The following is a 12,302-nucleotide window of genomic DNA, read 5'->3' as shown; positions in this document are numbered from 1 at the left end:
CAACCCAAATCATCACTTTGATTGTAGCCAACGACCAACATCACACTGTATTAGAAATAAAATTGGCAGATATTGACCGAACCCAATCTATCGCTTTGCATTGTGGGCAAAAGTCAACATCGCACTGTAAAATTTGACCACCGAGTACACTGGAACAAATTTAAAAATCAAAATGACGATACTGCAGTGTGTGCGACGTTCTGACTAAGTGAGCAAAAGTTTGTGCTTATCCTTCAACATTTAATTCGCGAGTTTGAAATATGTAATATAGTTGTGCCTCTGTGTAAAAGAAGACGAAGACATGATATATTTTTGATATCTCGTTCTCTGCAAATGAGATACTTATTTGAATACACTGAGATACTTATTTGAATGAACTAATACAAAATATTTTGATAACAAATTCAACGTTTGCAACACGGGACAGCAAGAATATATATATATATATATATATATATATATATATATATATATATATATATATATATATATATATATATATATATATGAATGCGTTGTGTTGTCTATAAATACACGTGCATTTGTCTGTCTGTACCTCATGTTCCATTCCCATGTTAAATTTACATAGGTCCAATTGTAACTATGCCGCAATATAAAAGTACACGAAACATGAACCGATTTAGAACTTGTTATGCTATTTCCAACAAAATGTATCAACGTCTAGACAATATATTAGGCAGTTACAGTGTTGTTGTTGTCTGTGATTCTGCAGTCATGTTAAATTTCCATATAATCCCATAGCAGGCCTATATGGACCCATTTCAAAATGGATTTCACATAAGATCCATGTTGTCATATCCATGCTAAATTCCCACATAACCTCATTCCGTCTCAACCCGTTAAAATTCTCCTTGGACCTCATAGAGGCACATGCATGTCATATTTCCAAATGGGATCCGCGATAGCTCCATACCGGCTGAATTCCCACGAGGTCAACTAGTATATTGATCTGTTTTAACACTAATTTCCCAAACGGTCCCTTATTGTCCAATGTAGCTACCAACAAATCTGTCCTATTTTTCGTATTTTGCCCCAACCCAACCTCCCACCCCTCTTTTATCTATCCAGGCACCGAAATCACTACTTTTGACTAATGATGCTGTCATTAGTAACAAAGGCAATTAAGTTTTCTATCAATATAGGTATAGATCAACACACAGATCCAACTTACTCAGAATAGGCCTACTTACCTGAAAATGTAATCGTTAGCACCGAACGACATGCATGCTACTCGGATAGGGCTTTATGTTCTTTCATGTACAAACTGTACAGAGTTGGTTTTGTTGGCATTCGTGCCTGTAAACAAAGGCCGACACCTAGCGGGTATCACCCGTATGTACATTTAAAACGGATCTTTCCTGAAGCGAAGCATGACGGAAAACTCACGCACTTATGGTGTACAAGATACAAGACATTTTGTGGTCTGGATAACAATTTTAAAAAAAAAGTTTTAAAAAAAAAGTAGATCAGGACGAGCTATGTTACCGACGAAACGTATGACAAAACCTATACATTTCAACAGATGGGTACACAGGTAGTACACATTTACAATACATATTTTTTTTGAAATATAAATACAACAACAAAACTTTTGCACATTTATGAGACATCACAAAAAGAATACATATTAAAAATTAGATAAGAAATATGACAACTGTATTATTAAGAAGCATCCACAAAAGTTATATCTATTACAATCTCAGGAAATTTGGGTGCTATAAGTTGAAATTTAAATTAAAAAGTAAGTAATTAAGATAAGCATTATGGGAACAGGATTGAAACCGAGGAAACTCCATAAAATGTCATATAGTGTTGTTTTGTAATTATGTAACTATATAATACACATCCCTCTCATTTCGTCACAAAAGGCTATATGTCTGTATTATGTATTATTACATGCAAAACGAACCATTGTTTATGTTCTGCTTTCCTCTTTATATTTCATAGTTGGACCTTTGCGTTATGCTTTCTATAATCGAACTAAAGTATAACAATACATATTTAAACTTGATTTGTGCGCACATTTATGCGATTTATATTGGTTTGAAAATTGTACAAAAAAAAAACAAGTGTTGGTAATGCTTTTTAGCATATTAAACATATTTGAAGATGAATAAAAGTTGAACATTTGACAATTGCCTTATGCATAAATAATTAATAATTCATAACTTGCATATTACTTAGAATAAATAATACAACATGCTCTCCTAATGCGGATCATGCCATGTGTCTTTCCACACTCTTGCCCCCATGTGTGCGGGCCCATGTCATTTTTTTAGGGACAATTTTGACAAAGCTTTAAGGAAACACGTACGGTAAGGGGATTTCCCATTTGCAACCCAATCAATAGTTTCTACAAGACGACTGTTTGCCGCGGTATTAATCCATGTGAGTTAATAACATGAAACTAATTACCAGGAGCCCTGTTAAAAAAATACAACACTAAAATGGTACACGATGGAGATAATTTAATGCAGCAGCTTATGTAATTGTGTTTATTCAAAATTACAAGTGAGAAAAAAAACTATAAACAATCTTTTATGCATGCTGTTAAAAATGACCTTGAAACGTGTTAGCCATAATCAAATACCTGAATTCACCAGGAAAATAAATCGATGTATCTCTTCCATCTGGAATAGGTCCTGTCTTTTCAGGAAGTAGATTTGTTCCATTGGCTGTGAGGATCAGTTGGAGAGGTTAAATTGTTCCGAGTGCACGAGACGGTAAGGATTTTATAGTCTTGAATTTTTGTGAGGAGGCCAATTAGAATTTGACTTTTATATAATTATGGACATGTTACAACACAACGAATCACTGAGTACTTTATGCGATCCAAAAGTCGTAGTTCTGGAACACTCTATTACCTTAGATGCCGTATTCAAAGTCTATACGAGCTGCATTTAATGTTTAACACATGCAAGTCTATTTGCGTTTATGTCGGCCTATTTTCTTGAATTTTTGTGCCTCATTATTTGCTGAAAATTCTTACAAAAGGACTTTCTACATTCACTTTCACTCATGTAGATTCGCATATCATCTAATTAATTGTCTTTTTCTTTTTAATGTTACTGTAACCGGTTTTCATGACGTGCGTATATGTGGTATGTGTGCTGTATATTTACGTGGGTTTTTTCTTACTTTGAAACTAATTTTGTTAAATTTCTTGAAATATCACCTTTGATAATAATGTTGATGATAATAATAATGATGTCACTAACGTCTCTGTCGCCGTCAACGGCGACTGGCAAGTAAATGAACATGATGATTATTACTATTAAATTTAAATCCATTATATTTTTAAGTGTACACCATACCGTCTTATCCATATGGAATGTTAAGCTGGGGTTTTTTTTTTTTTTTTTTTTTTTGTTTGTTTGTTTGTTTGTTTAAACAGCACTTTTAACAGATTATCTATATCATGCCGAGGAAATGGGAGCAAAGCGTTTTCCCCAAGGACACACGCTTGAGGCAGCCAACCTGGACTGGCCGAGACAACTGGACTGCCGCGGTTCAAGGTTGTAATTCTTGTTTTATGATGAGATATTTTAATTACTGTCTACGTAACTTTGTATGTAAAGATCTATTTCATTTTTCCTTTCACCGGCTCCGTGTGTACGGAGGACCTTTCGTAACAAAATATGATGAACTAACACATTCAGTTTCTAAGACGTCATCTTCGCTAGCCAAGGTTCAGATGTGATAACTCTATCTACACCTGGAACATATATTGGTACTTTGTCCTAGCGACATCTATTGGGTTTCATGAGTTGCATCCCTTAGAATGTAATGCCCACTAACCAATAGCGTGGTGCAATGTACATCGGCCGAAAATGGGTGTGTGTGTGGGGGGGACATTTGACCTATAAAGGATACTTTGGAAGTTTAACGTCGAAAGTATGACTATATACCAGAGGGAAGCAATTACAGGTATATTTGAGTGAAAGGTATTTATGCAAGCACGGACCGGCACTGGAAAATGGCTTATTTATCAGTCCATTCAAGTTGTATGCTCCCCTTGTCTCAGTGAAATTCACAGACCAGAAGCACATAAATGTCTGCTCGATACGCCAAGGTGTATATAGGGTTAAAATATCGGAACCATGGCTAGCGAAGATGCTAAGATGTTAGAAGCTGTAACTAACGTGTTGAAATATTGTTTTGTATGAAAGGCAGTTCGTGACAAAAATGTGAACATGGCTAAAGTTTATAGCGTTTACAAATCATTCGTTCAGATGCCTGGTCTGATAATGGAAAAGGTTAAAACTCTATTCTGCTTATTTCTTTGTAAACGAATAGCAGCAGAGGGGGCGAATCCGACATTTTGTCCAATCGTTATTTTGCTTAATTATTACTTTCTGCAACTCAACGATCTAGTGTCGTCAGCGCCTGGTAAAAAAAAAACGACGACGTCGTTGGGGGATCGTCCAAACGTCATTTGGTTTAATTAACACCTTCTGCGCGTTGATCCCCAGCGTCGTCAGCGTCCGGTAAGCACATCGACGACCGCGTCGATGTCATCGCCCCCTCTGCTGCTAAGTGGTTATTTACAATGAAAATTATTTACAACTAACCGAATATTTGGTCAAGTCCGATACGATATCGTGTCCGAGGATCATGTAAATTTATCGTTATGAATCCATGTGGGGTCGACTGAGCATGACTAAAAAAGTTTCGAAAAACATTAAAGTCCATGTCACCGCCGCACCATGTCTGCCAAATATTTCGTAGCGTGTGTGTATCAACGCCGTTGAATACAGCAAGAATATTGCAGTTATCTCTGATTACTTTTGGAATCTGAGTGTATCGTTGAGTGACATATATCACGTCAGTGTTTTTATGCCTGCCTCTGGAAAATATCCTAGCTGGGTTCTTTTGATTGTCTAACATAACATCATCGTACACGACTAGATTGTTAACGTCGCCATCAATATCATCAATACCCGGTGCATCATTGATATCCGTAATAAACTCAATAACATTCTTTTTAGCGATCGCTGATGCATTCTCGTTGAAATCTTTCAACACCTCGTAGCATCGTTGATCATCTACGCTAGGAGCAACCAAATACAACTTATCCCACTTCATCCATCTCATTATTAAATTGAGTAACAATTGCGTCTTGCCGGATCCAGATGGTCCGATGATAATCATCCGGATCGAGTTTGGTAACGCTGCAACATGCTTAACTGGTTCTCTTGTTTTAGTCGCCGAAAAATCAATTATATTCATATCTCTATACATAAATTATGGATCTATATTGTGTGAAGTGTAGAGTGCGTACTGGCACAAATGATATGACAACCGTTACGACAAGAAATAACAGATCGGCGCTTACTGGTAAGTGTGTACAATGCGGTACAAAGAAATTTAGATTTATTTCTATTAGACCCGGAGATGTTTTAAAAAAAAGCGAGGAGGTGACATCGCAGCCAAATTGGCAAAACTCCCCGGAACACCGTGGGCAAAGTATCCAGGAGAAAAACACCTCCCAGGATATAACTACTGTGGCCCCGGAACACGATTAGATATTAGACTCGATGATCAAAATCAGCCCAAACCCGGTGAGTATCCAATAAACGCTATCGATAAGGCGTGTCATGCTCATGATGTTGCTTACAAAAGTAGCGATCTGCAACAGCGTCATATCGCGGATGTAAAATTAATTCACGCGCTAAATGCTATTCCTGATAAATCCGTCAAAGAAAAATTGGCCTCATGGTTGGTAAAATCGGCTATGAAAGGTAAATTAATGATTGGCGCTGGTAATTAATAACAATCATCCAAGAAAAACGATGGATTCCATCTATTATTCTCCGAGAGGATACTGGAAGGGGAAGGCCGCAATTGGTAAGCTTGCAAGCGCTGCAAAGGTAACAAAGACCACTGCGGCTAATTGGTTATCCAAACAGGCTATATGGCAAATCTATCTACCACCGCCTAAACAAATCAACTTCTCGCGCTTTGATGTCAGCGTACCTAATGAAGTTCATCAGGCTGATATACTATTTCTGCCGCATGACAACGGTTACAAATACGCGCTAACCGTAGTTGATGTTGCGAGTCGAGACAAACAAGCGGAACCGTTGAAAACAAAGTCAGCAACTGAAGTAGCCGATGCGTTTGAGCGGATTTATCGAAGAGGTCCTCTGCGCTGGCCAAATCTATTACAAGTTGATCCTGGTAGTGAATTTCGCGGCGCTGTTTTATCAACGCTGAAACATCATAGCGTCGCGATACGACGAGGTCATACTGCGCTACATCGTGATCAGGCAATTGTTGAACGATTCAATCGGACTCTCGCTGAACGGTTATTTGGATATCAATACGCGAAGGAATTCATCCAAGAAAAACGATCTCGTGAATGGGTTAAAAGGTTGCCAGGTGTAATTGCAGCGTTAAATAACGAGATTACCCGAGTAATCAACATGAAGCCCAGCGACGCGATTAAATACGAGTATATACCCGGAAAATCAAAAATAAATAGCGTTTCTAAGCCGATTCTTGGCGATGTCACTGTTAGATATCTATATGAACCAGGAGAGCTTGAAGGCGGTAAAAAAAGGGCTACCGATCCTATTTGGAGTGTTACCACACATAACATATCAACGATAACACGATCAACTGGTAGACCACCGATCTATAGACTGGATTCAACTGCTCCTCAGCGCGGATTTACACGCGAGCAACTACAAGTGATACCTAACGATACTCAATTACCCCCGCGTGGTCTTAACTAGCGCCGTTGCGTCTATTACACTCAAGACAGGTCAACCTCACATTGTTTTTAACATGACCGAGACTGTTATCGATCCTATCCACGGTAAATTGGCGAGTGTCTTTATCCGAATAACGCCAACTCATTATACAATTGCAACTCGCGCAGTGATTATTCTGTTGTTGTCGTAGCGAGATTATTAATTCGGCATCAATATCAAAACGCCGCTGTTTTTTTTATCCTGTTGGCGGTAACCCGAGAGTTTTCTATCAATGACGCTTGCATCGATGGTGACTTTGTCGCCGGCTTCGTCGGTGGCTTCGTCAATAACAATTCTTCGAAGCTGATTTATCCTTCGTACTCTGGACACTGCAAGATAGACTAGATTCGACCATTCGATGCGATTATCAACTATCCAAACAATTGTGTCCGTGATGGTTAGTCCCTGCGAGGAATGTATTGTTGTTGCGTATCCTAGCGTCCACGGGGATTTATCAGCACGTAGCGCGTCCTCGACGACGCTGATATCAACGAGCACGATATCATTCAGCACGAGAATTTGTTTTTCTGTCCGGCCTGGAATTTCAACTTCAATGTTCTGCCGCCGTGTGTCCGCGGGTCTATAACATAACGGCACTGGACGCGTTGGAAACTTTTCCTTATGCAACGTAAACAACTTCCGCTGAAGTGTGTCTCTGACTATCTTTCTACTCGCTACAATCAAATCGTTTGGTCTCCATGTTTCCCAGAATTCATTTAACGGCGTTTCCGGAATCACCTCGCGAATTATTTCACATTGAATTCTATCCGGCTGTAATCTGATTAATTTCTTAACCTCGCGCAGTTGTTCATCAAGTGCTCGGTAATCAGTATCGGTTTCTTCATAATAGTCCACAAAACCCCTTAACCAATCATGTGGACCCTCGCCGACAAATGGTGGTGGTTGGCCATGGTCCCCACACATGATTACCGCTGTATTCGCGCGCAGCAACCACTCAAGAAACATTTGTAAAGTATCTAACGAAACAGTACATATCTCATCCCAGATGATAATGTCGGGAATAAATTTTTCACCCATTCGATCAGGAGTCCACTCACCGCCGCTGTATCGAAAGAAGCTGTGATAAGTAACGGCGTCAACATTTCGTTGTTTTATCTCTCGCGCTAGTCTATGAGTCGGTGTAAGCACGATTATACTTGCCCGCGTTCGAAATAATTCAATTGCCCGAGTCGTCTTTCCTGACCCGCCACAGCCGCTTAAATAAACCGTCTTGTGTCTACAAATTGGATCAGAACACGGTGGTGCATTAGACCATTCTGACAATTTATCACCGCGTAAGTAGTTGTTCTCAACGGTGACATCTGCTGACGGGAAATAATCGCGTCGTATTTCATTTTTAATTCTCCATGTACCCCAACTCTCGTCCGGACTAGTAAACCCGGCTACGTTTTCCTTGTACGCTACGTCTATATAAAATGAATCAACGGCTACTCTAACCGCGGTGTCGGGGAATCTATTTATCATCGAGAATAAATTGATAGCCGCGTAACCCAGCATAGACGCCCTCAAATGCGGGTATGCCGGGCTGTCTCCATCGCTGTAGGTAACAACTGTACCCAACCTCGTTCCATTGGACAAGAAAGCTGTTTTGCAGTTCACGTATCTATTTTTTGCCACTGCGTCCTTGATTACGAAATCATATTCTGCGTCATCTATAATCAGCCGTGAGCAATATCGTTTGTAGTCGTGGTTTTTTCCACCTTGTGTGAACTTACCAATTATTCTTCTACCGAGATCTTTTGCCTCGCGGTTTCGTTGGTTAAATATCCTCCTGGACCATTCGATGATATATTCCTCGTCGGCATCGATGTGTTTTTTGGACTCGTCAATTATGCTATCTAGACGCTCCGGTTCTGGTAACCAGACTTCAGTCTGCGCTCGGTATGATATAATCGCGTCACTGACAATCAACGAAACTAGCATGCTACAATCAATCATATACCGTAGCAGCGCTATTGGCAACCACTTCTTTTCAGCCATGTGTCTACCGATCCAAATATAGCAACAGCGATGAAGTCCTGCCGCGAACTCAAATGATACTATGCGAGCGAATCCGGTTAAATCAAAATCAGGCAGTGGTCCATTAATAGCAACACGAGTCATTTCATGTCTGGGGTGTCCAAATCGTTCAAAGTACTCAGCGGCGGATCCATACCCGAGAAAACTCGCTGGATAACAGGCAACCATATCAACCGAGATCATAGCGTCGCGGTTGTATTCAGTGTTCCATAGTCCACCGTGATAGTATTCCAAACAACTGGATTGTACATCCGGTAGAAATTCCTTGCGCGTTGGTCTCCACGCATTTTTCCTTGCTGCAACATGAGCTACAACCGATGGAATCGTAAAACAATTTGTTAGCAGTTGTTCATCATGCTCTTCAAATTCCATGGCGGTTTTTTTCATCCTGTTGTGAAATGCTTCAGTGCGATATAAATCGCCGTTTGGTCTTACAAACTGATCAAAGGTATCCATGTCGTTTTCAGCGCTGCGAAGTAACCACACTGATACAGGGTCATTTTTACACAAGCAAGCAATAGCATCAAATAGTTTCCTCTCCGCGAGAAAACCGTCCTCTCCTAAAAATTTCCCCGGGATATACTTTACTGTTCTATCCCGTGGAAATATTGTGATCGCGGGCGTCCATGCGTGTTCGTTATGATCAATAATTTTGATTGGGGCTCCATTTGATTTGTACTTTGATTCGTATAATACTTCACCGGTTATCGTTGTAACGGTTATTGGAAATCTCAACGACGTTTCTAATCTCGCTATGTCGCTGATGGTTGCTCCACGCTCTTTTACGGTTAGTTCCCACTGGTTGATTTTGCTACGTCGTAAATCAGTCAATTTGTTTCCTCGACATGCATTTGTAAAATGCTCTATTATTCGTTCTGCTACACAATTTATCCCAGTTGACTGTTTCATCGGTTTCAGTTTTCCGATATCAGGTTTCTTATTTAACGGGTATATTCCATAAACAACTGCTGTTTCAGGATACGCTCGTTCATAGTATGGTCTGTCAATTCCGGTTAACAACCCCGGCTTGGAGTCGCGGCTGACAGTGACTGTTTTCTTGTCGCTGAGAACTGGTTCAAATTTATCACGTATGATCCAATCGCCTGATTTCACCCGGACAATGAATTTTACTCTGAAGAAATACCTTTTACCGTCAAGTTGTGATATTATCATTGCTGCGCGGTTGTCGTTCATGGTAGCATCAACAACGCCATCAATTCGAAATGTTGACCAACTATGAGATGCACCATCACGTTTGAATTCATCGATACAATCGCGTATTTTATTCAACAGGGTTCTATCGTTTATTAACGCTTTTGGTGTGTCCTTGAGGACTCTATCGAGATTGAACTTAATATTTTTCCGGGGTTTAATTACTGCTAATCTCTCGAACTCATCCATATAATTAAAACAAGTATTTAAATGAAAGAATATAGTATAATGAATAAATGCAAATGGTTGATGATTGGGTCGACAACCCCGTGCAATAAATCATGTAGAGGTGAATTCTGCGGATATCATTTACAAAGCGTTCGTAATGGCTCTCTTGGCCCCCTACCGTGCTTGGTTTGCCACGTCGGTGTAAGAGGAAAATCGCAGTTGTGTATCAATTGTGGCGGAAAGCGATACAGGGAACTAAAACGCTATTATGACAAGCGAATTAAAAACGCCGTCATTGACCCCACCGCAGACTTCGTCATCAAAACTCCTCAGGACTACATTGCAAGGTTTATAATTAAACCAAATAATAAATTAGACAAGTAGTATTATTATACAAATGGACCAAGAGTTCAGACCTCACCCTGTGTTTGTTAATTACGAGGCATCTCGCGACGGTATTGTTAGAAACCGCAGACTGAAGAAGCCGGTTGGTACCGTAAATAATCACGGATACTTGCGATTTAATGCTGGGAAAAAAATCTGTCTTATTCACAGGATGGTGTATGAAGCGTTTAACGGACTGATCAACGACGGTCTCGTTATTGATCACATTGATGGATGTCCTCAAAATAACAGACTGTGTAATCTAAGAGCTGTTACACCGAGTCAAAATTCCAAATTTGGAAAAACAGGAGGGATGAGAAAGGCAAAACCCGTAAAGTCATTTGATACAATAACGCACGAGGAAAAAATATTTCGCTCTATGAATGCGGCTGGTAAATACTTCGATATTTGTAGTAAATCAGTTCTAGATGTTGCGGAGAATATAACTAAAACAGCGATCTCAAAAAAGACGGGTCACAGAATTCGATTTTCATATATAACATCAAAGGGAGATAACTCGTTTTGTGATAGCGTCTCATGACAAGAGTTATGTCCCTTGAAGTCCAATTAATGTTGCGATTAATTAATCATTTTACGATGAAAACTAATGAAATACACGCTATTATCTAACAGCTGTATTCTTTTTTTTAATGTTTTATTTGAGTATTTGGTTTCATTTAAATGCCGTGAAACACCATTAATAAGTATTTAAGGATTCAAACGATTCAAGGGAATTCAAATTAACACACACCTTGTGACTGACGCCGCTGTATTAGTCACTTTATATATAAGATGACTCGTTATAAGCCTGGGGCTTTCGAAAGCCAATTCAACTAATCAAAACTAACCCACGCTCTTAACCCGGGCGTGTGGTTGTCTTTTGTTTACAATCATGCAACCGGGTTAATTTAATTGGGTTGCTTTTGATTGGTTGAATTGGCCGTAGAGTTCCGCCCCGCCGTTTTATGTTTGTGCTGTCTTGTGCCGTCCCATCATCCATCAATCATTTCATTGTAAATATATTCATCCTTAATTAAGTACATGTAGTGATGTCCCCCAAGCATATCTTCTGGGCGGTCTACGATGACGTTTGTCACCCTAGGCCTCCCCCCCGGAGATGTATGTTTAGGGTTCCAAGATGTGAATGTCCTTAATTAAGTATATGTGTATGCCTGTAATCTGCCACAACACTCGAGTGGAGATTTACGGCATTGTACCGTCTATGTATGCCTGTAATCTGCCACAACACTCGAGTGGAGATTTACGGCATTGTACCGTCTATGTATGCCTGTAATCTGCCACAACACTCGAGTGGAGATTTACGGCATTGTACTGTCCATACAAAAAACGGGGTCAAAAATGACCCCAATAATTTTATTAAAATTTTTGATATTAGAAATAAGATGTTTTATAAGAATAATGAATATCGAAGACATCAATAATATATTAACTGAGATTTCAAAATTAAAAAATCAAGGAATTGAATTATCTGATGGTCTCGACAGTGAAAAAATATTATCCGATTATGAGATTATTAACGAACAGTCGAAACGGGGGCGTTTTACCCTGGCCCGCGAGTATTTTTTTATAAAACGATTACAACATACGATTAATGAAAACTTGTACCACAATGACGCAAATGCATTCATTGGACTATTTACTGCCGTTGAAATAATACGAAAAAAACTTGGACGTGTTTATGAACGACGCCGGGAGATTTCT

The 12,302-nt window shown here is 39.5% G+C and overlaps 1 protein-coding gene and 1 long non-coding RNA gene across 8 annotated transcripts in view; one reads left to right on the top strand and one right to left on the bottom strand.

Annotated features, from left to right (window-relative positions):
* The window catches only part of LOC149786091 (uncharacterized), a 38,902-nt gene extending 36,153 nt beyond the window's left edge, over window positions 1-2,749 (bottom strand). Inside the window, exon 1 of one of the 2 annotated variants that reach the window (XR_016424874.1) lies at window positions 2,612-2,749. This is a non-coding gene — a long non-coding RNA (uncharacterized LOC149786091). Of the gene's footprint in view, window positions 1-1,211; window positions 1,319-2,611 lie in introns of those variants that run through there. The other variant, XR_016424873.1, reaches the window with a different exon arrangement.
* LOC149786090 (baculoviral IAP repeat-containing protein 7-B-like) overlaps window positions 1-12,302 on the top strand; it is a 71,350-nt gene that overhangs the window by 2,000 nt on the left and 57,048 nt on the right. For 4 of the 6 annotated variants that reach the window (XR_016424871.1, XR_016424870.1, XR_016424872.1 and 1 more), the window contains exons 2-3: window positions 2,661-2,744; window positions 3,416-3,536. Coding sequence is in view for 3 of the 6 variants with exons in the window: in XM_089976388.1 (XP_089832514.1) it covers window positions 3,440-3,536 (97 nt within the window). In the remaining 3 variants the exon portion in view is untranslated. Of the gene's footprint in view, window positions 1-2,623; window positions 2,745-3,415; window positions 3,537-12,302 lie in introns of those variants that run through there. The other 2 variants (XM_089976389.1, XM_089976390.1) reach the window with 2 other exon arrangements.

Source organism: Sinohyriopsis cumingii, chromosome 12 (genome assembly GCF_028554795.1).
Source record: "Sinohyriopsis cumingii isolate HCF-2022 chromosome 12, ASM2855479v2, whole genome shotgun sequence".
In the NCBI taxonomy this organism is placed as follows: domain Eukaryota; kingdom Metazoa; phylum Mollusca; class Bivalvia; order Unionida; family Unionidae; genus Sinohyriopsis; species Sinohyriopsis cumingii.
The sequence above is the reverse complement of the archived record's forward strand: the minus strand, read 5'-3'. Positions and strand labels throughout refer to the sequence as shown.